General features: G+C 34.3%; 4 protein-coding genes across 5 annotated transcripts; 3 read left to right on the top strand and 1 right to left on the bottom strand.

The window, feature by feature from the left end:
- Positions 1-3,735: 3,735 nt before the first annotated feature.
- Positions 3,736-9,059, top strand: LOC105800156 (starch synthase 1, chloroplastic/amyloplastic). The gene is made up of 15 exons (XM_012631097.2): positions 3,736-4,130; positions 5,240-5,610; positions 5,744-5,821; positions 5,914-6,038; positions 6,182-6,263; positions 6,435-6,608; positions 6,818-6,899; positions 7,221-7,312; positions 7,407-7,469; positions 7,557-7,646; positions 7,794-7,918; positions 8,012-8,120; positions 8,197-8,252; positions 8,470-8,509; positions 8,641-9,059. The coding sequence occupies exons 1-15, from the start codon at positions 3,806-3,808 to the stop codon at positions 8,797-8,799; spliced, it is 1,971 nt and encodes a 656-aa protein (XP_012486551.1). The 5' UTR covers positions 3,736-3,805; the 3' UTR covers positions 8,800-9,059.
- A 1,395-nt stretch (positions 9,060-10,454) lies between these two features.
- Positions 10,455-13,182, top strand: LOC105800162 (protein ABIL2). Of its 2 annotated transcripts, none has more exons than XM_012631103.2 (10): positions 10,455-10,761; positions 10,864-11,000; positions 11,294-11,376; positions 11,492-11,642; positions 11,727-11,826; positions 11,949-12,041; positions 12,137-12,200; positions 12,277-12,365; positions 12,442-12,560; positions 12,650-13,182. In XM_012631103.2, exons 2-10 carry the CDS (start codon positions 10,920-10,922, stop codon positions 12,818-12,820), a joined length of 951 nt encoding a protein of 316 aa, XP_012486557.1. In that variant the 5' UTR covers positions 10,455-10,761; positions 10,864-10,919; the 3' UTR covers positions 12,821-13,182. The 2 variants fall into 2 exon arrangements, with proteins under 2 accessions (XP_012486557.1, XP_012486558.1); XM_012631104.2 differs by having other exon boundaries at positions 10,459-10,761; positions 12,289-12,365.
- Positions 13,183-13,487: 305 nt separating this feature from the next.
- On the bottom strand, positions 13,488-15,098 carry LOC105800165 (uncharacterized). The gene is made up of 4 exons (XM_012631108.2): positions 14,956-15,098; positions 14,725-14,797; positions 14,580-14,635; positions 13,488-13,848 (listed from the first exon to the last, which is right to left on the bottom strand). Exons 1-4 carry the CDS (start codon positions 15,006-15,008, stop codon positions 13,734-13,736), a joined length of 297 nt encoding a protein of 98 aa, XP_012486562.1. The 5' UTR covers positions 15,009-15,098; the 3' UTR covers positions 13,488-13,733.
- A 633-nt stretch (positions 15,099-15,731) lies between these two features.
- On the top strand, positions 15,732-20,108 carry LOC105800159 (uncharacterized). Its single transcript, XM_012631100.2, has 9 exons — positions 15,732-15,828; positions 16,025-16,243; positions 16,627-16,900; positions 17,521-17,671; positions 17,771-17,993; positions 18,072-18,163; positions 18,280-18,415; positions 18,763-19,094; positions 19,312-20,108. Exons 1-9 carry the CDS (start codon positions 15,782-15,784, stop codon positions 19,560-19,562), a joined length of 1,725 nt encoding a protein of 574 aa, XP_012486554.1. The 5' UTR covers positions 15,732-15,781; the 3' UTR covers positions 19,563-20,108.
- The last annotated feature ends 393 nt before the right edge of the window (positions 20,109-20,501 follow it).

Consider the following 20,501-nt stretch of genomic DNA (forward strand, 5'->3'; position numbering starts at 1 on the left):
ATCTATTAAAACACTGGTGATGCTGAATTTGTTTTAAAGTGAACCATATAAATGGCAATAGAATGGAATAGTAGCAAATGTTACCAAATTCATAGTTGCTCCATAGTAGAGGTGTCCATGAGTCAGGTCGGGTATTTGCAAAATTTTAAACTCATTTGATACTTGGGTCTAAATTTTTGTCAAAGCCCGACCCAAATAAAAAATGTTAAAACTCGAGTCCAATTCGACCCATCCGTATTAAATTTTTTATATAAAAAAAACTAAAAAAACATAATACATAAAAAACACTAAAAACATTAAAATAAATGTTTCCTAGCAAATTAAAAAATACTTAAATAACACTAAGATAGGTGCAACTTAACAAATAAATACCTCTAAAATAGTAGCAAAATTAACAATAAAACAAGAGTTATACAATATCTAAACAATAATAACAAAATGTAGCAACATATAGTGAAATGGCAGCAAAACAACATTTTTTTGGCAAATTTGGGTCGAATTGGGCTCGGGCCGAAAAAACCTTACTCGAGGCCCAACTCATTTTCTAAATGAGCCTTAGTTTTTGCCCAAGCCTATTTTTCGAGTTTATATTTTTGACCAAACTCTCCCACTTTTTGGGTGGCCTTCGGGCCAAGCCATGGACAAGTCTACTCCATAGTTGGCACGTTTTTGTCTCAATAACCACCCCACTCCATGATAAACATGTAATGTTAAAAACCACTACGGGTGAAACCAAAAATTCTGTTTAGGGGCCGATATAAGATTATAAAATTTGAGAGACCAAAGCTAAAGAATTTGTACTAAAAAACTTAAATTGAATTATTAATTTTTCAAAAGAGTTAAAATTATAAAATTTTCATTTAATCAAAAGTTAAATAGACCAATATTAAATCTTTTAATTTGGAGGAGGGCCTAAAAGGGAATTTGCCCATTTGGCCAAGGCCTTGAATCCGTTCATCTTGCCCCGCTTCACTCGCCTTAAAATTTAAACATAAAATATTTTTATCTTTTTTTGCAATGATTTTATATAATACATTTTTACAAATTTAATTACAATTTCATGTAGTGCATAAAACAGAGTGAAATAAACAATTGTTATAATCGCTATTTTACCTGATTTGTTTCGAAAAAAATACTTCAATTCAACTCAAAATTACTTCAAAGAACATTTCATTATAAAACCGGTCCATTAAATTATTTAAATTTTATTATTTTAATAAATATTAAAAATTTAAATGTATAATAAAAAACTAAAATATTTGTAACAATAATACATGTGAAATTAAAATATATCTTAATTAAAGTTGGTATTTTAAAATCCTTTAACCAATTTTTTTCTCGAGCATAACTAACTATAACTTGTCTTAATGAAAATATTGAAAGATGAGAGTTGAGGCTTCAAAAATTTTGACAGTAGGTTCTATTTAACTTTATTCTGGTCGAAATTACACTGTGATCATATTTAAATTTATTTTAATATAGGTTTAAATATATTTCGGTTATTAACATGTTTTCTTTCTTTTGTAACATTTGATTTTGGTTATAATTATTTTTATGTTTCTTGTGGTTGTACTTGCACTTATACATATAAAAAAAAAAAACATAATGGCTTAGTAATAAAACTGGTCACTAATGTTTGCATGTTTTGTTAAAATGGCCTTAATTATATTTTTAAGTCTTTTTAGCCATTAACCTTTATTATTTTTTCAATATGCTTTTTCTAATGATTTAATGAATAAATTCAATGTTTCAAATTTTCTTTTCTTTCTAAAGGTTTCAATCTTTCATACGTTTGTTTCTTGAGAAGTTTTTCTCTGAGTTAGTTTTTTTAGATAATTACGTTTATTTTCTTTAAATTAAGAGTTGCTTTTTAATTTAATGGATTATTTATTTTATTAATTATTTCACATGTAATTATCTTATCAAATTATCTTGGATATAAATTGCATCTCATTAAAAATATTCCACATTTGAAATTTCACATCATCCCGTTAACCTTTTTAAAGGTACTTTCATTAAATCTATTAAAAATAGATTAGAAAAAAAGGTTGATCGTTAAAAAGGTTCAAAATACAATTAGAGTCATTTTGACAAAATATACAAACGTTAGTGACTAAATTTATCATTAAACCAAACATTATTTACAAAATATTATATGTTTTAAATTTCAAAACTTACATAATTATAATTTTAATGTCACGTGTATTACACCTGATTTTTTAATTTATTCAATTATATATATTTAAAATATATTAACATTTTGAAATAATAATAATAACTTCCAATCATAGTTAAACTCTGAATGAAAATAATAATTAAATTTAAACTTCTCTTTTGCAATTTTTAACTATTCATGGAATGAAAATCCCTATATTCGATTTGCATACATAATATTGTTTTTTTTATTGGCTTTGTATATATTTAAAAATATATGTTACGATTTTTTTTTTCATGTCAGCACTTTAACAATTCCTAAGTCTAACACATCGAGTTTTGATAAAAAGAAGGGGTTAGAAAACAAGGGCTGGGTAGGACAAGAGAAGCCGAGCTGCTCTGAGGAGCCAGAACGCACCCCAATCGATGAAGAAGTAGCTTGTAATCAGCTCTATCTCTCCTCGTAGACGAAGGAAAAAAAATTCAAATCGATATGTGTCATGCTGAAAATACTGTAAATCAAAATTAAAATTACTATAGTGAAAATAATAAATATTTATATCATAATTATTTTTTAGTAAAAATTGAAAATTTATATGATCATTCTTTATAAAGAAATCTAGAGAAACTCCTTACTCACGTCGGTCCAATGCTTATTAGCCTCTGCAGTCTTTGGATCACCCAAGTGCCCCGCTTGTGTTACAAACTTGAGCTATCAAGTTCGGCAATTAAATGCTTCATTATCATTTTATTAAACAGCACAGTGGAAGGCTGGTCCTTTAAAATGAATTTTTTTATTTAAATTCTATATAGTATATAAAATTTTAAATTATTAATAATAAAATTATATTTTAATTACTAAAAATAATAAAAAATTAATTTAATTCTTTACAAACTATAAAATATAAATTATTAAAATAATAAAATTATATTTTTATTATTATAAAAATATACAACCTAATTTATCCTTCTAAAAATCTTTTCTACCGCCACTGAAACAGCAGATCTTTGGTTTACGTTAACCATATGGGATATGAATATAGTCAAAAACAAAAAATCAAATTAAAACATATTCTTTGTATATTTGATACACAAAATCAAATCAGACCGAAATCGGTTCCCAAAAAAGTTACAAAACCTGATAGTGTATGGCAGGGTTCACGTGACACACAGCATGAGCATTGGATCTTCTCAAGAAAGGAAAGACAATGAAACCAAAAAATGCTGTCTTAACTTAAACTGCCATAAATCGACATTTCCAACTGTCATCTCTATAATTGCCACGTCAGGAATGTCGGGTTTTTTATAGATGAGGTGGCCAAAACCCATAACTTAAGCAAAAGCTTCAGCCGTAATGGGACTCCCACAGCCAACAGGGCATCCCAAAATGTCGGCTTTGGCGCTTTTTCTGGATCTAACGTCACCCTCTTTAAAACCCAAGTACCAAAAAAAGAAAGAAACCTACGAGTGTGATTTACTGATTTTGTTCTTGTTATTTCTCTCATCCTTTTTTGTCTTTATTATAAGACTCACAAGTAGTGTCTATATTTTTCTCCTTTCTTCTTTCGGTTCTTTCTGAAATTCCTTTCGTACTCTGCTAGATTATTTACTCTCAAAACTTTTTTTTTTTTGCTGAACTCCCTGTTTGTCAATGGAGTCTCTGCAAGTAACTCGTCTAATGTCTTGCAAATTATCAGCCAACATATCGCATAAAGCTTGCAGTTTTAGACCGAGTAGGCAACTGGGTTTTAGTTCTTTGTCGAGAAGGAGCTTCCAAAACGGAAAGTTGACGGTTGCGAGATCGGATATAACTGCAAATGGAGGTGGGTTCGGCGGTTTAGACGATAGCTCTAACTCCAATTCCATTGAAGAAGAAGATGACGATGAAGAAGAAGAAGAAGAGAATGGTCTTATGCTAGGTTTAGACAGGGATGATTGTGGTTCTGTTATTGCCTTGCATTTGATTCCTCCTTCTGGTATTTTTTTTTTCTCGTTCTGAATTACTCTATTTTTTCCTTGCCATTTGATTAATAACGAAAACCAAATATGAGTCTTTAAGTTTTTAAAGTGTTGTTAATTGTTTATAATATAAAGACACCCTTAGATGATTATGAAAAATCAATGCTTCTGTTTTGGTCAAGATGATTTTGATTGGTAAAACACTTTAGTTTAGTGGCTTTTCACTTTTTCCTCTTTTGGAAAGAGAAATTGGGTTATTTTATGTTGATAATTTGATATTCTCCCGTCTTTTTTTTTCTTCTGTTTTCGAAAATCTGGGCTCCATTCGTTCATTAATAATAAAAAATAATCAAGATAATCCGATTTTTAGAACAAATTCGTTAGTCGTGGTGGAAAATTTAAAAATCAATCACATGCCATAACTCTTAACTGGAGATGGAACATTTAAATGCTGCCGATCCGCTAAACTGGGCATTGCCCTTTCATCAGGCAAAGCAATACTTATACCTTTGCCTGCATGGTTTGGTCAACTGGTCCGCCATCTATGAAACAGAAGTTGACCACTTTGTCAATACAATATTCTTCATTAATTTATGTGTCAAAACAGAGTTTAGTGAGACATTTGATTTTATTCTATGGTTATTTAACTATAACTATTCTCTGTTGATTTTTCACTGTCTTTTCTCTTATTTCATAAATTATCTATATCACTGTACAATGGACTCGAGATTTCTGCAGTGAAAGTTACCCAGTAAACGTAGGCTACCATCTCAACCTCGCCTTGTAAACTATGTTGTTGGAACTTGATTACGCTAGGATATGTGTTTGATATTAATATATTTGATTATGGAAAAGTTTTTTTTAATGTATTTAAAGAGTATTTAGAAAATTATATTTCTATATTCATATTCAAATATATATAAAAAGTATATACTTCAATCATTGTAAAAGTAGGGATTGTCATATGAAATCTTATGATTGTTTGGAAAATCATTTTTTCAATTGTCATTGCTGGTTCTTTACATTTCATTTCTTTTTCTAGATAATAACAGACTTAAAATCTTCACCGGTATCTTTGTTCTTAATGACTAATGGGTTAACTCCAGCATATTAACTTGAATCATAGGTGAAGTCACCATTGACTCTCACCAAGATGAGGCTGCCGATACTAAAGGCGAAGATGAGGGAATTGAAGAAGAAAAAGGAGGAGAAGAAGAAATCCGAAGCAGAGTAACCTATAACATCGTGTTTGTTACTGCTGAAGCCGCACCGTATTCAAAGACTGGCGGTTTAGGAGATGTTTGCGGTTCTTTGCCGGGCGTGCTGGCTGGCTGCGGACATCGAGTCATGGTTGTTTCTCCTAGATACCTCAACGGAACGTCCGCCGACAAAAATTTCGCTGGTGCTTATGATGTTGATCGCCACATTAAGGTACCTTGCTTCGGAGGGGAGCAAGAGGTTGCATTCTTCCATGAGTATAAGAAGGGTGTTGATTGGGTAAGAATTTCCTCATAGAGCATCCTCATTTGCCATCTCTATATAAGTTGATTAGATCCATGCATGTATTTCTCAAGTTAGTGGAGTGGGAGATAATTTTAATAATGTTTTAAGTGGTTTGCCTCCATTCAAGGTATTTGTGGACCATCCTTCATTCCATAGACCTGGAAATCTATATGGTGATAGTCATGGTGCTTTTGGTGATAATCAGGTAAACTTGTATTCGTCCTGCTTGTCATTCGATGTTACTTTTTCGATACATTAAAATGACCGCCTTTTTTGTCTCGTTTTTTGGCTTTACAGTTTCGGTTTACTTTACTTTGCCATGCAGCATGTGAAGCTCCCTTAGTGCTTCCATTGGGAGGGTATACCTATGGCGAGAAGTGTCTCTTCCTTGTCAATGATTGGCATGCCGGTCTAGTCCCCGTGTAAGTCGTTGCCTGCTTGCTTATCATTGCAATTGTTTTCTGTTTTGATCTCATTTACCAAATATTTTTCCTATTATAGTTTTTTGAGATGTATCATCTTTGCAAATTTTGTGGACTGCTGATTTTACATGTTAAATTTTCAGGCTTTTGGCTTCCAAATACCGTCCTTTTGGAATTTATAAGGATGCTCGGAGCATCCTTGTAATTCATAACCTTGCACATCAGGTAAATGCTTTTTGCTTTGTTCTCGATTTTCTCATTTTCTGGCACACAGAGACCAATTTAGAAAAAAACCTGCTTTTCAGATTTTTTAAGGCCATAAGACTAGTAAATCAAACTCTTATGAATCAAATTTCTGCAACAATGATTTTAAGCATATTGTTTTCCATGTGCTAGGGAGTGGAACCTGCAGCAAGCTTTAAGAACTTGGGACTGCCGTGGGAGTGGTATGGGGCATTGGAATGGGTGTTTCCTACATGGGCAAGGACGCATGCTCTCGACACAGGGGAAGCCGTCAATATTTTAAAGGGTGCAATCGTGACAGCAGATCGAATACTTACAGTTAGCAAGGTGATTTGTTTTGCACATGTTCTATTTTTTATGGTATATTTACATCTTAAATGTTACACTTAAATATTACGTTGCTTCGGCTATTCGTTTATCTTAAAGTACCTGCGCTCAACACCTGTATATGACATATTCAGGCATGGATATTTGAAAAATGTGAACATCAGTAATCTTAAAAGATTGATTTAGTCTACTATATTTGTTAATTGTAGGGCTATGCATGGGAAATAACAACGGTTGAAGGTGGACATGGTTTAAACGAGCTATTAAGCAGTCGAAGGATTGTTCTTAATGGTAAGTGTCCTCTACTTTATAAATAAACTGTGTCCGTTATGTTATACTGGTACAAATCCAAAAGCTTTTAGGCCATGCACATACAATTGTTGTGAAGGTTAAGTTTTGTGCCCAAGTTTCCCCATGACACCCCATTTCCGATGGGTACGACGTTTAGTAAGACCTTTATCTAGGTCTTAGCTTTGTCTGTAAGCCCCATTAAGGTAAAAAACAGACCATTTTAGAGAAAATGCATGCATCAATCATGGGTCATGCTTATTGTCTCAGATGAGATTAGATGTTTTATAACTGGATATTTTTTAAGCATTCAATGATGATCAGGAATTGTGAACGGCATTGATGTTACGGAATGGGATTCGTCTTCAGATGAGCACATCAGTTTCCATTATTCCGCTGATGATCTCTCCGGCAAGGTTATTTCTCTCTTGCTTCTACTGTTAGTCATTCATAACCGAAAAAGTTAATGTTCTAATTCTTGTCCAAACCTGAATCGATTGTAAACTTCAGGCTCGATGCAAGACTGCTCTTCAACAGGAACTAGGCCTTCCAATTAGGCCTGAATGCCCCTTGGTAAGATTTTACTGCTTGTTGGGGTAAACTTGGTAGTGAAGAAACTATTCTCCTTTCATTCATTGCTCACTAAGTTGGGCTTTACAGATTGGATTTATAGGGAGACTGGACTATCAGAAAGGCATTGACCTAATCCGTTGGGCGATTCCCGAGCTTATGGAAGAAAATGTACAATTCGTAAGTGAGTTTTCCATTTACTTAATAACCTCGGTACTTTTGACTTAGAATTACTCTTAATCCGCTTATGGATGGTAAAACTAGATTTATCTTTGTTGAGGACCATGACTTATCTAGACATTATTGGTTGATCCGAACTTCCTTCAGGTAATGCTTGGCTCTGGGGACCCTCTCTATGAAGACTGGATGAGAGCAGCAGAGAAAACTTACAGAGATAAATTTCGCGGTTGGGTCGGATTTAATGTTCCCATTTCTCATCGGATTACTGCAGGGTAATCAAACCATTTTTTTTTATTGTTAACACGTTACTAGAGAATTGAGATAACCATTAACACAGCATTTTTCAATTTTTCTGGAATGAGCAGCTGTGACATACTGTTGATGCCTTCAAGATTCGAACCTTGCGGATTAAATCAATTGTTTGCAATGAGATATGGTACTGTACCAGTAGTTCATGCCACAGGAGGACTTAGAGTGAGTTAAAAACAATAACGTGTTCTAAGCCGTTCCATTTTTATCACATTGCGCATCAAACTTTTTTCTTTTCCAGGACACTGTAGAGAATTTCAATCCGTATGCTGGAGATCGTAGCGGGGAAGGCACAGGGTATGCAATATACTTAGACTGATATTCTCAATAACTTGACTGTATGTATAGAAGGCTGTAAATTAACACAAGACTAACTTTTTTGCCATCGGAAAATATCATTCGAAGATCAGCCTGTGTTCCAGATTTTGTGCATGCTTGTCATAGACGAAATCACAAAGGGATGAAACTGTTAAATTGTATATAGTATTGAAATGGTTGTGACATGTGGTTGCAGGTGGACTTTTTCTCCCCTTACAAAAGAGAGTATGCTGGAGGTATGTTAATTTCATGCATATAGGATTAAATTTCAATTTCTTGTCTCCTTTTTTACTACCTTCGAGCTTGCCCTTGGAAATCGAAATACTGCAATTTTTACATGAGAAATAAGATTGATCTTACTGCACAGGCATTAAGAACAGCTATAATGACATACCGAGACCACAAGTCAACATGGGAAGCATTGATGAGAAGAGGTATGCAAAGAGACTTCACCTGGGAAACTGCTGCCATTCATTACGAGCAGGTTTTCGAATGGGCTTATATCGATCCGCCGTATATTACTTGATCGGGAAACAGAAGGCTTAATCATAGAAATGGGGAAAAACCCCTTTAAAAGTTCCAAGACATTAGAAATACTCAAGCTCTTGCTGCTCATGATTGTGGTGAATGAATCAGTGGGAAGATATTTACATGGTTCAGTGCATCGGTTATTCTTTCTTCTGTTTAGATTATAGTTTAGCTTGCAAATGTACCTTTTTCTTTTCTTTTTAATTCTACAGAACTAATATCTTAATAATAGAAAAATCAATTTACTCTCTTGCTTCATTTTCTTTTCTCTTCGTCTAATCAAATAAACATAACTGTTTGTAGAAATTCATATATCGTAAGTTGATTAGTAATATTTATATTTATCCATTCTCTTCCAATCCTAAACGGAAATCATGCAATCCCAGCAATCACGGCACTGATTACACACTATCAAGGGCTTTGCATCGCATGTTCAAAGGAAATTAACTAACACAACTATGAGCCACGATTTCAAACCCACAAAAAGTCCCCTTCCACGTATAACCGAAATTAATATATATATATATTTTCATTCAATGATTACGCTATCAAGGGCTTTGCATTGCATTGCATTGCATTTTCATGGTATAATGCATGAAATTTAAACTCTCTTTTCTATTTTTCTTTTTTTTTTCCCCCTAAATTTGAGTCTCTAATTGCAATATTTGAATTTCATTTTTATTACATGTGTATATCATGTATGACTTTTGTTTAGTTTTTTACGGATTGATCTAGTTTTATTCGATTATTAATTTGTTATATTTTATAATGAAATCACAATATAGCTAAATTGAATAAAATGTTTAATTTCTAAACCGAGTATTTATTGAGTTGGAACAAAAAGGAATCATTACTAAAAAATATAGAATAGGCTAAAATCTCAAGCATGGAATCCATTTAGAGGACTTTGATTGAAGAAGACGGCACAATACCAGCCTCGCTTGCCTTCCAAGAGCTTACAATGTGTAGCACAGCTTTGCCCTCTTCAGTCCACCAAAAATGGTGGTGGGGTTCGCGATGGCAACCTTGCAACTAACACTTCACTTTAAAATGGGATATGGTTGGTTCCCGAAAAAGGGGATAGAGATAGTTGATATGTTCAATCAGGCTGAGCTCCGGAAAATTAGACCATCATTTCCCCCGCAGCAGGTGGGGAGAAATAGAGAAATGGGACCAGTGACGAATATCGATAAGATTCTCTTTGGAAAAATGAGGTAAGAAAGGTGGCGAAAAAAAATTGATTCGCTTTTTAATGTTGATTTCATTGCAGTTCAGAAGTGATTTAAATATATCGGATTGGTTGTCCATTCTTAAGTTTATAAAATCTAACTAAATTAAATCATTTTAACTCTGTTATGAGCTAATATGAAATTACTTGGGAACTAAAAGAATAAATAAGAAGGAAAGAAGAAGAAGAAAATTTAGAGAAGAAATTAGAACATACATAAAGTTTCCAAAGCATCATTGTATATACATAAACCAATTATTATACAACATACTTAAAACATGAAATTTCCTGATCTAATGTCAAAAACAGGGACACACACATACCAAAAAAAAAAGGGTCAGTGAGTCATCTGTATCAGACAGGGATCTATTTGTAAATAAATGGACAAGTTTCCTAATGATCTGTTCAAAATTCTCCAAAATGAAATACAAAAGGCCACACATCAAAAGAGGATTAAGTTTTTAAGTAAATACCGCACTGAATGGCAAATAATGCGAAACTGGGGTTACAGATTCAGATCACCATGATAACATCGGTTGTGTGAGTTGGTCTTGGAATATAAGTATTAATACTATTGTGAGACGGTTATTTATGGACAAAATCAAGAGACTCAACGGACCGAAGCAGACAGTAACAGTAACAGCAACAGCAACAGATTTTAAGGTTATAAATGGGGAGCGGATCCTTACTTAAAAGTTCCAGCTGCACAACAAGTGGAAAGACAATAACAAGGTTGTCTAAACGAAGGCTAGGTTTTTTCATTTTTGGTTTTGGTTAGTTTCAGGTTACCCCTCTGCTTTAAATTTTAATCTGGTAATCTCGACTGGTTCACAGATTAAGGCACGTTCTGTCCGATCCACTGCACACATTTAACAGCTAAAGCTGCTGCGATGCCGCCTATGTTTCGAGAAACATCCAGTTCCGATGAGGTTCTTATGCAGCAAAGCTTGTTGTTCTCTGAAAGTCTCAAGGTACAGTAGTGCTTGTATTTCTATATATTACTCAACATTTAGCTCTTCTTTATTGTAGGCTTCAGCATTTTGAAGGCTGAGCAGCTTTTCTAATGGCTTGTTACCAGCATTCAAGCTTTGGTTATAAGCAAATCTAGTTATGTTTGAAACTGTATGCAGGACATACTTTGCAGTTTGATGCTAAATATATGGGAAAAATTAGAAAAATCAAACATACTCGTATCGGGCTTAGACCCATATAGACATTTAAACCCGAGTCCGAATAACATAGGTTTTCTGTTACTGTGTTTCAGGGTTTGAAGAATCTGAGAACACAGCTATACTCAGCAGCTGAGTATTTTGAGGTATCTTACACGAATGATGATCAAAAGCAGATGTGAGTTAATTCATATTCCTCAAAGCTCATACGTTCAATCGTTGGTGTTGGAGTTTTTATTTTTGTTCATCATATTGTTGTTTAAGAACTAATTAGAACTCATATATATTTGCAGGGTGGTAGAAACATTGAAAGATTATGCCATCAAAGCTCTTGTGAACACTGTAGATCATTTGGGTTCAATGACATACAAGGTTAATGATCTTTTGGACGAAAATCTCGAACAGGTTTCAGGAACAGAGCTCCGAGTATCTTGTATCGAACAGGTAAGGTAGGATTATTTTTCAGCACATAGTGAAATAACACATGGTAATTGGACTCGGGTTTGAGCTTCGGATACGGTATTATAGAGGCTACAGACATGCCGAGACTTAATCGATCGTGAAGGGCTTTCCCAACAGTCGCTGGTCATTAATATGCCGAAGTACCATAAACGGTACATCTTGCCAGGCAAATTACCTTTCTTTGTTACTCGTAACTCTTCATCTTTTTTCCAATTTAAGCAATTATGAAGATAAGGGTATCTGTTCTTTTCTTCTTTTTTTTTTTTTTTTTCTTTCAACGTCTTTCAGCTGGGGAAACCATTAATGGTGCAAACAGAACAAAGTTGAAATTCGTAGGATGTGGCCTAGACGATGAAGATGACTGGCATCAGTTAAGGAATGGTAGTAGATCTCTCAATCCTTTTATATCAGTTCTTATATATCGAATTCAGACAAGATTTTAATGTAGCTTCCTAATTGTACTGGTTCCTTCTAAGCTGTCCGCGCTACAATTCAAGAAACCCCGACATCTTCAGTCTCCAAAACCCCGATGTTGTTCCGGTAAAGGCTAACAAACATTACATTTGTAGTGCAATGCATTAGTAAACCGTAGCTACTTATCCGATACTTATTCTAGTGATCATTGCAGGAAAGGGCATTCTCCATCACTTTCTCCGCAGCCTCTGCAGCAATCCGCAATCTTTTCCTTTATGGACACCATGCGAGGTTGGGATACAATTTATTTTTCTTCTTTTACTTCAATAGTTATGAACTCATTGATGATGTTTAAATGCATGACCAGAGAAGCAAACAGTATCACCGCATCGGTTTCCGCTTTCACGGTCGGAATCCATCAGCAGGCCTACAACCCCAAATAAGAGCCAGCCAACTACTCCGAATTCAGCCAGTGTGATGCAGCGGGTGAGCATATAATAATTAACTAGTCTCTCAATGAAGTATTGCTCTTTTTTTTTTCTAACATGAATTTCAATTTTTTTTTTTTTTGCTAGTATCCATCAGAGCCTCGAAAATCAGCCTCGATGCGTCTTCAATCGGAGAAAGGTTGCCCCAAAGACATTGATCAGTATCCAAACAAAAGTAAGAGATTCCTCAAAGCATTGCTTAGTCGTCCGAAATCGAAGAAAGATGAGATGCTATATACTTATCTGAACGAATATTGAGAAAAATACCAAGGATGACGATGATAGAGGGCCAATAAAATAGTCAGTGACGGTGGCAAAGAAACAAAGAGAGGGAATCCAGTGAGGAAAGCCTCTACACTTGCACCCCTTCGTTCTTTATTTTTGTTCAAAGAAGGCCAAAAAGTTCAGATATAAAAGAAGGAAAGTCTCTTCTATCCACAACCAACGTATATTTTTTCCCTAGTATTTCAATGTTGGCCTGCAATGATGTGTGTGTATGCATTTATCATTGTTAACCAGACATTGCATGCAATATTGATGGAAGCCTTTTTGAAGTTTATGAAGGGTTGAGTTAGTTTTTACCATTTAAAATTCTATCTAACATGGTCACAGTTATTTCATCATGTCCTATATTTTAACCAATGTTGCAAATAACTATTTCACATCTGGGTTTAATTTTGTAAGACTTGGTTTAGCTTCACTTTGGAAAAATCTTTTTCTTCGGGGTTTGGGGCTAAAGTATTAAATAAAATCCCGGTCAATGAGTTTGGCGATGAGCAAAAACAGCCACCTGTCTCTGCCCTTTAAGACAGCTTACAGGTTAAAGCAAGCATCAGCTGATATTAATTATTTCTGGTTTTAAATCACTACCAGATATACTTGTATCTAAATATGTGTTGAACATAAGTATCAAACACACATGAAATGAAGAGTCGTAAAAAGAGAAGAATTCGGCATAACTTAGTGATAGTTCCAAATGTTTAAACTTGTTCAACATACATAAAGAAAAAAACCTGGAAGATAACGGTGTGCTAGAAGCTAAGCTTACATCCTAATTAAAATTACATGTGTATTATTAAGAATACAAAAGACGAAGTACAAGAATAACGAAAAAGAATGCATTAATGCCAGAATCCCACAGCATTTATTGTAAAATTGCAATAATCAAAGATCACAATACCATTCCTGGCCCAAGTTCTTCGATGGTTTTTGAGGCAAGTGTGAGTACATCAACGAAAGCTGAAAATGATGCACGGAGAAACCTAGCTTCAACTGCTTCAAAGTGCCTGATTGTTTACAAAGTGTGGTTAGGAAATGGCATTGGAAGGAACAAAGCATTCAAACAGAGAAAGTAAAATATTAGCACCCTATGTTGCTCAGATTCTTCCAGGTACATATTGGGACATGAGTATTAAGATATGGCCCTCCAAGGACTTACCAAATACATGGAAAAACTTGTATAAATTTGAACATGCCCATATGGTATGCAAATCAGTATATGATACTCACAAGTAACATAAATTACTACATTGGAGTAAGAACATTTCACCCCTGAAGTTCCTTGTCCCCCACGTTTTGGATATCATTTGTTGGATTATGCGACAAGAGATAAGTATTTCCCATCACTTCACACATCCTAAACTCTAATGCCTAAAACTCAAGCTTAAGGTACCAACAAAGGGTGAGAAAGTGGTGATGTTGGGGCAGCGAGTTTTGACAAACATTATGTAAACATGGAATGGAACCACAAGCTAAACTACGTCTATGTCAAATCAATCAAAAAACATAACAATGTTACTCCGATTCCAAGCGACGGTCCAATGTGGGTATGTGTATGCTAAATCTTTTTAATATTTTCCCAGCACTGGTATAATCCGGTATCTATATCCGAATATGTGGCATGTAACATAGTAATATAGGATACAAACCATGCAATTCCTATAAAAGATGAATTTGAAAGTAATAATCCAGAGAAAAACATTTTTGTTCAAATTAAAGAAGATAGTAAGTAATTTACACAGAAAGTTTCCCATCAGAGATCCACATTTGCCTCTTCACTTTATCTGGTTGCAACTGCATTACAACATAAACCAGATTTAAAAACTGCACGAAACAATTACTATAATTCTCATCAACATCATTCCAAGTTAAAAGTACATTACCTCTTTATCAACACCCAATGCAGCATAGACTATTGAAGCATTCTCTTCAGACTCAAAATCTACCTCCAAATCACTGCATATAGTAGAAGAGACATTACAACTGACTTCACAGTTCCAAAAAGAAACCCAGAAAACAAAGGGCAAAGCGAAGCTTGTTAACTTTAAGAAGTAACCAAAGGATACCCATAGAATTTTGAGAGCATAAAAGGGGAAAAAAAGAGAGAAAATTACCAGCTGAATTCCCACTGGTTCAGGGTATCTGACAAGTCAGCGACAGCAGCCATGTGAGGTCTTCCAACTGGAACTGCGTTACAAGAAGTTAAGAATCAGCCGAAGAGGACGAAATGAAATAGGGTTGAGGACTTAAATAGATACAAAGAAAAAAAAGGATTAACTACAAAATTGGTCCCTGAACTATACTACTTTTCCTTTTAGGTAAGGAACATTTTCTTTTTATCAAAAGTGGTATTTTAAATATCAATTACGTGAATTTTTACCCGAAAGGTGTATGAAGTTCAATAAATAATTTATATATAATTTTAATAAAAAATTGAAGTGCCTAAATAAAATGATAATAGAATTAAAACATAAATGAAGGATTTAAACAAAGATATCATTTCTACTCTTCAATATCTTATTTTACCATTTTAATATTTATGTTAGTTATTTATAAATTTGTTATTAATGAATACGTGATGCTGTAGTATAAATTCAAAGAAATCAGAGTTTATTTTTATATTATTATATAAACATAAAAGTAAGATGATAAATTCATATATCAAAACAAGCGAAATACAAGTAATTTTATTTAAAGATCCGGCTACAAGCAGCACAAGATGATAAACTCAGTTTTATTTTATGTTGGACTTGGACAAAGTGAATTTTAATTTGAGCTAACTAAATTTATAATTCAAATATAATTATAAAAATGTAAAAATATTAATGTAAAAATATTTATAATTTTTTAGAGAATAATCTAAATAATAATAAAATGGGTTGTTAAACAAATGAAAACACAAAGCAATCAAATTCACTGCTGCTTCTCACTGCAACTTCGATGGCAGCTCCTATTTTTCTCCCCTCTCCCACTTTCACCACTTACAGGTGCATTCTTTATATCTATATGCTGTACATGCAATTTCCTTTTTCGAATTACTTTGGGTTTCCTTTATCTGGCTTCTCTAGCATCAAGTACTGTCTCGTCGGCGCTCGCTTATTCAATTCTAATCTTTTCATTGTTTGGGCTAAAGAGAAGAACCTTTTTGGAATCAGTGTTCTTAGCTTTTAATAAATGTTTCAGGACAATCCAAGCCTCTCTAAACTTGAATTCACGGTGTTGGCTTCGAACCCAGAAACCCAAGCTCCTGCTTTACATGGTACCTGCTACTCCAACTCCAACTGTTTGCAGCCGCCAATTCATGTTCAAACCTTATGCTGCAGTTAACTCATTAGAAACCCATGTCTCTACTCATCAAAATAAGGCCGCTTCTGGTGTTTCATCACAAAATGGCTTCCACAGGTGGGAACTTTATCTTAATTACCCATTTTTAGTTTTGTCCTTATTTTTTTATGTTACTGTTTGTTAATTTGCCTTTTGGAAATGTCGAATTCTTTGCTTATGTTGCTCCTTTTGATTGAGTTATTGTCAAAATTGAGATATATACTTGTATTCAACACTCAAGTTCGAGTAACATAGGGCTTTGCCTTTAAGTGATGTACTGTTGGATTGGACCATTGGTTTCAAGTCTCACTAATTAAATGATCATTAGTTGTTTATTTGTATCATTTCTCTACCATATCTCTAGCTAAAGAATCTACAAAAGTTTTAAGGAGCTGGATAACATTGGCAATATTTTGAAATTTTCTTTAGAAACATTATATCCTAGCATCTATTATTAGCAGGTCTAAAACATTGTTTGACAAAGCAAGTGACTCCTCTGATGGCATGAGTGACTTTGAGAGGCAGCTTCAAGAGCTATTTAATGAAGTCAAAACTTTAATTACGACGGGGAAGGAGAAGGATGCTGTAGACCTACTTCAAGCAAATTATGAAGCTGTAAAAGAACAGATGAATGACGGTTCTAAAGGCATTGAAGAAGCTGCTATTCTCGATGTCATTGCTATGGGTTACATGGCTGTCGGAGAATTTAAGTCTGTACGGTCTCTGCTCGATGTGGTAACTTTCCTTTCCCTTGTAAGCTTAATTTTCATGTTTTCAAGTGCTTCTTTGTTGTACAGACATGGCATCGCACTTGGCTACTATTAACTTACTGATGTGATTATAGATTGCCAAATCATACATTTTGCAAATGATAATAAGTTTTTGATGTTGCTTCTTGTATCTTATCTTGGTTAATCCGGTTTTGAACTTCTTAAAATGACTGAATTGGACGACGCTAATGACCAACATATACAAACTGTTTGTGAACTATAATACATCCTAGAGGTTTTTCGTGCTTCAAAAGAGAGAATTCATAATAATGGAAATAAGGCACTGAAAGTTTAGTCTTCTATTGGTTATATAGTGGAGGAGCTTCATTTGTTTCCCTCATTTAAAATTTGCAAGTTTAGTACTTGAAGATGCTTCCTTTTTACTCTTTTTAAGTTTCTTGATTGCCTGCGTGGCTAATAGGTTTTAAAGGTTAAGTTCCAATGTCACAAGCAATAGATAAAACATTAAAGAGCTCTGAATGCAATAAAAATGACTCATTGATGTAAGAATCACTCATCAAGAGAGAATTAAAACCATTTCTTCTCTTTCCACTTTTCATGTTGTACATATTTTCTTGATTGCAGATTAGTGAAGTTATAGATGATCTAAACAATGATGAACCCCTTCTCGACTCAATACTTGTGCATATGGGAAGCATGTATTCAAATTTGGGGGAGTTTGCGAAATCCTTGCCTGTTAATCAAAGAGCTACCGATATTCTAGAGAACAGACACGGTACATGCCTAAATTGTTTTTGCATATTTTTTCCACTGTTGACGTAGTTTGTGAGCTTCAATTGTTGATGATTATCTCAAAATGCACGTATTCTCCTAGGTAAAAATAGTGTTGTTCTTGTCACACCATTGTTGGGAATCGCAAAAGTCCTTAGTTCTACTGGAAAAGCTACAAAAGCAGTTGATATTTATCATCGTGTGATTCGCATCTTGGAACTAAATAGAGGTGTCGAAACTGAGGATCTTGTTGTACCTCTGTTTGGTCTTGGAAGTCTTTTAATAAAGGAGGGCAAAGTTACAGGTGCAGAAAACTCTTTTATTAGGTTAGTGAGGATTCCATTCATATTGATTCGCTTGTGGGTTTTCAGTTCATTTTTCACATTTTATTTTTCCTTTTCCAGAATTCTAAATATATATACCAAGTTATATGGGGAGAACGATGGAAGAGTCGGACTTGCTATGTGTTCCCTAGCCCACGCAAAGTGTGCGAAAGGTAGCTTCTACAATAGCACTTTCCACAGCCCTATCCTATTTTCAATCATTAAATGCTCTCCAGTAATTTGAAAGCTTAATTGCAAGTATGGTTCATTGTGCCACATTTCTTTACAGGGAATGCAAATGAAGCCATTGATTTATACAAGAAGGCTCTCCAGATTATAAAAGATGCGAGTTATATGCCGTTAGATGATAGCATGATGGAGAATATGCGAATAGATTTGGCAGAACTACTTCATGTTGTGGGAAGGTACGTTCGATGTGTGATTAAGACTAAAAATCTGCATGCGTTAGTAGATTTTAATGCATGGTTTTCTCAAGCCTTAATGATAAATCCACTACCAATATCTCTGAATATTTCTCGGATGGGAGCACCGTTTATATTGGATAGCTTGTAAAAAAATCAAGTTGATGCCTGTGTCCGGCACAAATATTGGAACATGGGTCAAATACATGAAAAAACTAAGAAAAAATTGAATATGTATAACCATATCCAGTACTCATATTCGAATCGTAGTAACATTGGTTTGATCTTCGTATAATACAGCTTTGGTAAAAGCATAGTCTTAACTTCTGTTGTAATTTGTCTGCTGGCAGAGGAAGAGAAGGTCGCGAGCTGCTGGAGGAATGTTTATTGATCACTGAGAAACGTAAAGGAAAAGATGATCCCAGCTTAGTTACACACTACCTAAATCTTGCAGCATCGTATTCACAGTCAAAAGATTTTGTAACGGCTGAACGCTTGTTGAGGACTAGTTTAGAAATCATGAAAAGGGCTGACGGGCCTGAAAATCCTTCCATCACTTTCCCAATGTTGCATCTTGCTGTGACCCTTTACCATTTAAAGCAGGATGAAGAAGCTGAAAAAATAGCACTTGAGGCTTTACGCATCCGCAAGAAGGCATTCAGAAAAGACTCCCTCCCTGTTGGTAAATATTACTGATCTCATTTATTTCTGACAGTTATTTTTTCAGATAGGCATTATTTGTTTGGAGTTTGGTTATCCTGAGTATGGTTTCATCTGAGCCAGTTTGGCAGTTTAGCATTATCTTGATGATTAGTATCGCATATAGAACCATGTTGTGGCCCAGAGTGAATCATGATTGTGCTCTTATAAACTTGTAATGTCTGTCGATGTTATCACAGGGGAGGCTTTGGATTGTTTGGTGTCAATTCAGAGCCGATTAGGGAAAGGTGAGGCTGAGTTACTAGAGCAGCTTGAGAGAGTTTTGAAGATTCAAGAGAGAGAGTTTGGCAGTGAGAGCGAGGAAGTTATGGTAACCCTAAATAAGGTTGTATTCTACTTGGATAAATTAGGGAAGAAGGACGAGAAATTTGCACTACAAAAAAGGCTGTCCAGACTTCAGATGAAATACAAACAAAGTGTTCGATATTAGTACAGCATATAGAGCATCATTTTCCAAAGTAAACGGCATATTCTTGCTTGAGTGTTTGTTTTTACAGAGGCTTCTCTCGGATTTTCATCTAACCTGAGTTGCTCTGTGGTAAAGGGAAGATTAGTGCGGCAGTTGTGGATAGGAGGTGGAAAACATTATGTTTACGTTTTAATTGTTCTTGGAGTAAAGAATATGGAGTTTAGTGCTACCACCTATGCTATTTGCACTAGGGGTTTTGTATCAGAGACGGTGGTGTCCAACATAGGTATGACCATTTTTTGTTTTTGACGTTTTTATGCATTTTGAAGGGTTATTTAGAGTGTCGTAAAATGTCCAAAACTGTGTATTCCACGGATATGTTGGTAAAATGAAGCGTTAGGTTTCTGGCTGTACAACCCGGGAGGATGTTCATAGAGATAGTATGAAAGAGGTTAAGAGTACGTTTTAAGATCAATGGGATTAATGTTGAGATACTAGATAAAACATTTTTTATCTACAAGTTGTGTAATTATGACATTGTCCTTCAATCTAAACATTAGTCTTAAATTGTTGTTAGTTAATGTTTTATCAATATACAACGGAACTCGAGCTCAACATAGGATATCATAAAAGTATTTGCAAGTTCAGATACGGTATTAGATCAAATATTTATTATAATTTTTAAAATATTTTGAATTTGTTTCGTTTGATTATTAATTTTCAATCCTAATTCATTTAAAGAGCAATATTTGACATTTGCTAGAACATTAGAATTTGTTTTAAAATATAGAATTAAATATTCAAATTAACGATAATAGAAAATCAAATAATAAAAAACGGAAGCAAAAACAGAAGAAAGTGCAAATGAAGAATTTAATCAAAATAGAGGCAACCCCAGAAATACTGCCAGTCAGCCCTTGCTCGGATTTTTTCTACAACCAAAAATAGAATCGAACAAAT

The sequence above is a fragment of the Gossypium raimondii genome, chromosome 9 (assembly GCF_025698545.1).
Source record: "Gossypium raimondii isolate GPD5lz chromosome 9, ASM2569854v1, whole genome shotgun sequence".
NCBI classification, from domain to species: Eukaryota; Viridiplantae; Streptophyta; class Magnoliopsida; order Malvales; family Malvaceae; genus Gossypium; species Gossypium raimondii.

What these genes read in the sequence shown, in the direction of transcription:
- LOC105800156 (XM_012631097.2), top strand. Translation starts at nt 3,806, where the DNA reads ATGGAGTCTCTGCAAGTAACTCGTCTAATGTCTTGCAAATTATCAGCC. An exon ending in CATGCCGGTCTAGTCCCCGT is followed by an intron (nt 6,039 to 6,181) that starts GTAAGTCGTTGC and finishes TTAAATTTTCAG; the next exon opens with GCTTTTGGCTTCCAAATACC. An exon ending in TCTCATCGGATTACTGCAGG is followed by an intron (nt 7,919 to 8,011) that starts GTAATCAAACCA and finishes TGGAATGAGCAG; the next exon opens with CTGTGACATACTGTTGATGC.
- LOC105800159 (XM_012631100.2), top strand. Translation starts at nt 15,782, where the DNA reads ATGGCAGCTCCTATTTTTCTCCCCTCTCCCACTTTCACCACTTACAG. An exon ending in CCCACTTTCACCACTTACAG is followed by an intron (nt 15,829 to 16,024) that starts GTGCATTCTTTA and finishes TAAATGTTTCAG; the next exon opens with GACAATCCAAGCCTCTCTAA. An exon ending in AAAAGACTCCCTCCCTGTTG is followed by an intron (nt 19,095 to 19,311) that starts GTAAATATTACT and finishes ATGTTATCACAG; the next exon opens with GGGAGGCTTTGGATTGTTTG.
- LOC105800165 (XM_012631108.2), bottom strand. Translation starts at nt 15,008, where the DNA reads ATGGCTGCTGTCGCTGACTTGTCAGATACCCTGAACCAGTGGGAATTC. An exon ending in CATTGGGTGTTGATAAAGAG is followed by an intron (nt 14,636 to 14,724) that starts GTAATGTACTTT and finishes GTTGTAATGCAG; the next exon opens with TTGCAACCAGATAAAGTGAA. An exon ending in TCTGATGGGAAACTTTCTGT is followed by an intron (nt 13,849 to 14,579) that starts GTAAATTACTTA and finishes GTAAACAATCAG; the next exon opens with GCACTTTGAAGCAGTTGAAG.
- LOC105800162 (XM_012631103.2), top strand. Translation starts at nt 10,920, where the DNA reads ATGCCGCCTATGTTTCGAGAAACATCCAGTTCCGATGAGGTTCTTATG. An exon ending in AAAACCCCGATGTTGTTCCG is followed by an intron (nt 12,201 to 12,276) that starts GTAAAGGCTAAC and finishes TACTTATTCTAG; the next exon opens with TGATCATTGCAGGAAAGGGC. An exon ending in CAGCCAGTGTGATGCAGCGG is followed by an intron (nt 12,561 to 12,649) that starts GTGAGCATATAA and finishes TTTTTTTGCTAG; the next exon opens with TATCCATCAGAGCCTCGAAA.